This window comes from Amaranthus tricolor, chromosome 14, assembly GCF_026212465.1.
Source record: "Amaranthus tricolor cultivar Red isolate AtriRed21 chromosome 14, ASM2621246v1, whole genome shotgun sequence".
NCBI classification, from domain to species: Eukaryota; Viridiplantae; Streptophyta; class Magnoliopsida; order Caryophyllales; family Amaranthaceae; genus Amaranthus; species Amaranthus tricolor.
In genome coordinates this window covers 19,449,105-19,451,604 of record NC_080060.1, presented here as the reverse complement: position 1 = coordinate 19,451,604, position 2,500 = coordinate 19,449,105, and the positions used below count along the sequence as shown (strand labels likewise).

The 2,500-nt window shown below is 33.1% G+C and overlaps 1 protein-coding gene across 1 annotated transcript; it reads left to right on the top strand.

Annotated features, from left to right (window-relative positions):
- Window positions 1-1,127: 1,127 nt before the first annotated feature.
- LOC130799495 (gamma conglutin 1-like) lies at window positions 1,128-2,500 on the top strand (the record flags this gene model as incomplete). Its single annotated transcript, XM_057662604.1, is given in 1 exon segment — window positions 1,128-2,500. A coding segment is annotated over 1 exon segment (1,272 nt). The 5' UTR covers window positions 1,128-1,174.

Here is a 2,500-nt window from a genome sequence, read left to right as displayed (position 1 = left end):
ATTTATCAATTTCACTCATTTTATCCCATTTTTTTATTTGTTACGTCTTTTTTTTTATAATATTATCCATAAACTACCCTTACTTATATACTGATAATCCCTCTACTTGTTTTCCTTTTACTAATAATTTAGCAAAATAAGTAGAATAAAAAACATTGATGCATGTCCTAAGGTATTACAATAGGCATCGAAATAGTGAATATCTTTATTTTTATTTATATTTTTCTCCAACTTTTCAATAAAATATATTTTTTCTACTTGAACTTCACTTGCTATATTATATTTACGGCTAATTCTAGTAAATTAACCAGTGACCTTTTGATGCCACTAATTTTATAATACTATTGTCTCCATGTGCGTCGAAATACTCGGTTGTTACTTGTTTAGTTTGGAATTAGATAATAACACTGCTATACACCATTTAATTAAATTTTCTTATATGTTTGTATAAAAAAAAAAATTAAAAACTTACGACTTTATATTTTAACCATCTTAAACTATCCTACACTCATTTAATAAATAATATTATAAAGATTTTATAAAATGACTGAAAAAATAAAATAAAATATATAAATTTTCTAATACATTAAATGATATGACATAAATAGTAAAAAATCAATTAATATAGATAATATTATAGTCATAATTAGAAAGTAGAATGGTAAAGACATAAACATTAGTCATAATAATAATGACGTCATCATTGAATTTTAGAGAGAAAATTTTTATTGAAAAAATGACAGATCAAATAATTTTTTAAAAGTGATGTGATCAGATTTAATATTAGTTATAGATAGATTTAAATCAAATAATACAAGAACGCAGACAGCCTTCTATGTATGTTCCCTAATCATAACCAATGACTGTTCTGACACCTCTTTAAGTTGAATAATTTAAGTCAACGTGTTTTGATCATACGCGGTTTCCAGCATTACACAAATTCACACACCTGAACAATGAACACCACGTGCAATCCATTCATGCTCCACTTCACCACATGCAATCCACTCATCACTTTCTTAAACTAAGACTATATCCTCCACAATCATAAAATAACACGTGTTAAAATAACTTTTAAAAATACTAAATAATGGATAAATCATAAATCGTACTACTTATAAATATAATCCATCCACAAATCTCTTCTTCAGTCTTACACCAATCCAAACCCAAAATGACAAAACCAACTCTTATTTTCCTCATATTGTTTTCTCTCAACTTTGCTTCTATTTCTGCTTTATCCCAAAAACCAAAAGCCTTAGTTTTACCAATACGCCAAGATGTAGGTACTAATTTACTAGTGGCTGATATTTACGGAAGAACCCCTCTTAAACCCGTGGGCTTTGTAGTGGACCTTACAACCCGCCACTTATGGGTTAATTGTGAAACTAATTACAAATCATCCACTTTGACCCAGCCCAAATGTAAATCAGCCCAATGTCAAAAAGCTGGTACTAAATATTGTCATACTTGTCCAATAGCAGCTAGACCATTTTGTCATGCTAATACTTGTGGGTATTATTTAGAAAATCCAGTAACCCATCAGAATACTGTGGGTGAGTTAGCTGAAGATGTTATTGCTTTTAGTTCAACTAATGGGTTTAACCCGGGCCCATTGGTCCAAATACGGGATTTCTTATTTACTTGCTCGCCTTCAGCTCTGGTCGAGCTAAAGTTACCTAAAGGTGTACAAGGTGTAGCCGGGCTGGCCCATGCTCCGATTGCAGTACAAAACGTGTTGGCCTCTAAACTTGGGCTTAAGCCCATTTTTACTATGTGTATTCCATCGGGTAATTCTAATGGAGTCATTTTCTTTGGGTCAGACGGGCCTTATAGTCTCCTTCCTGGGCTTGATTTTTCAAAAACACTTAAATATACACCATTAACTATAAGCCCATTTGATGAATATTACATCAATGTAAAGGGTATCAAAATTAACCAAAAGCCCGTTCCGGGCCTTAACATTTCATTGCTTTCGGTAAAGGACACGGGTTCTGGTGGTGGAACCACAATCAACACTTTGTTACCTTACACTATTTTAGAAGGTTCTATTTTTAAGGCTATAACATCTTTTTTTGCTCAACAGCTTTCTAAGGTTCCTACAGTAAAACCCATTGCACCATTTGGGCTTTGTTATGAGTCCAAATATTTCTCATCAACTTTATTAGGGCCTGGAGTTCCAAGTATTGATCTTGAGTTAGAAGGTAAGGATGCAGTTTGGTCTATATTTGGGCTGAACTCAATGGTAGAGGCCCACCCTGGAGTGTTATGTTTGGCATTTGTGAATGGTGGAAATGAGTATAGAGCTAAAGTTAATATTGGAGTCTACCAGATTAAAGATGTTCCACTCAAATTTGATTTGAGTAAATCAGTCTTGGGCTTTGGTGGCCCGCTAAGTGGAGCCCGAACCCATTGTGAGAATTTCAACTTCACTACCGTTGCTTGATGAAAGGGTATTTCTTGATGTGGGGGTATTTGATTTGACCAAGTCCAAATTGCT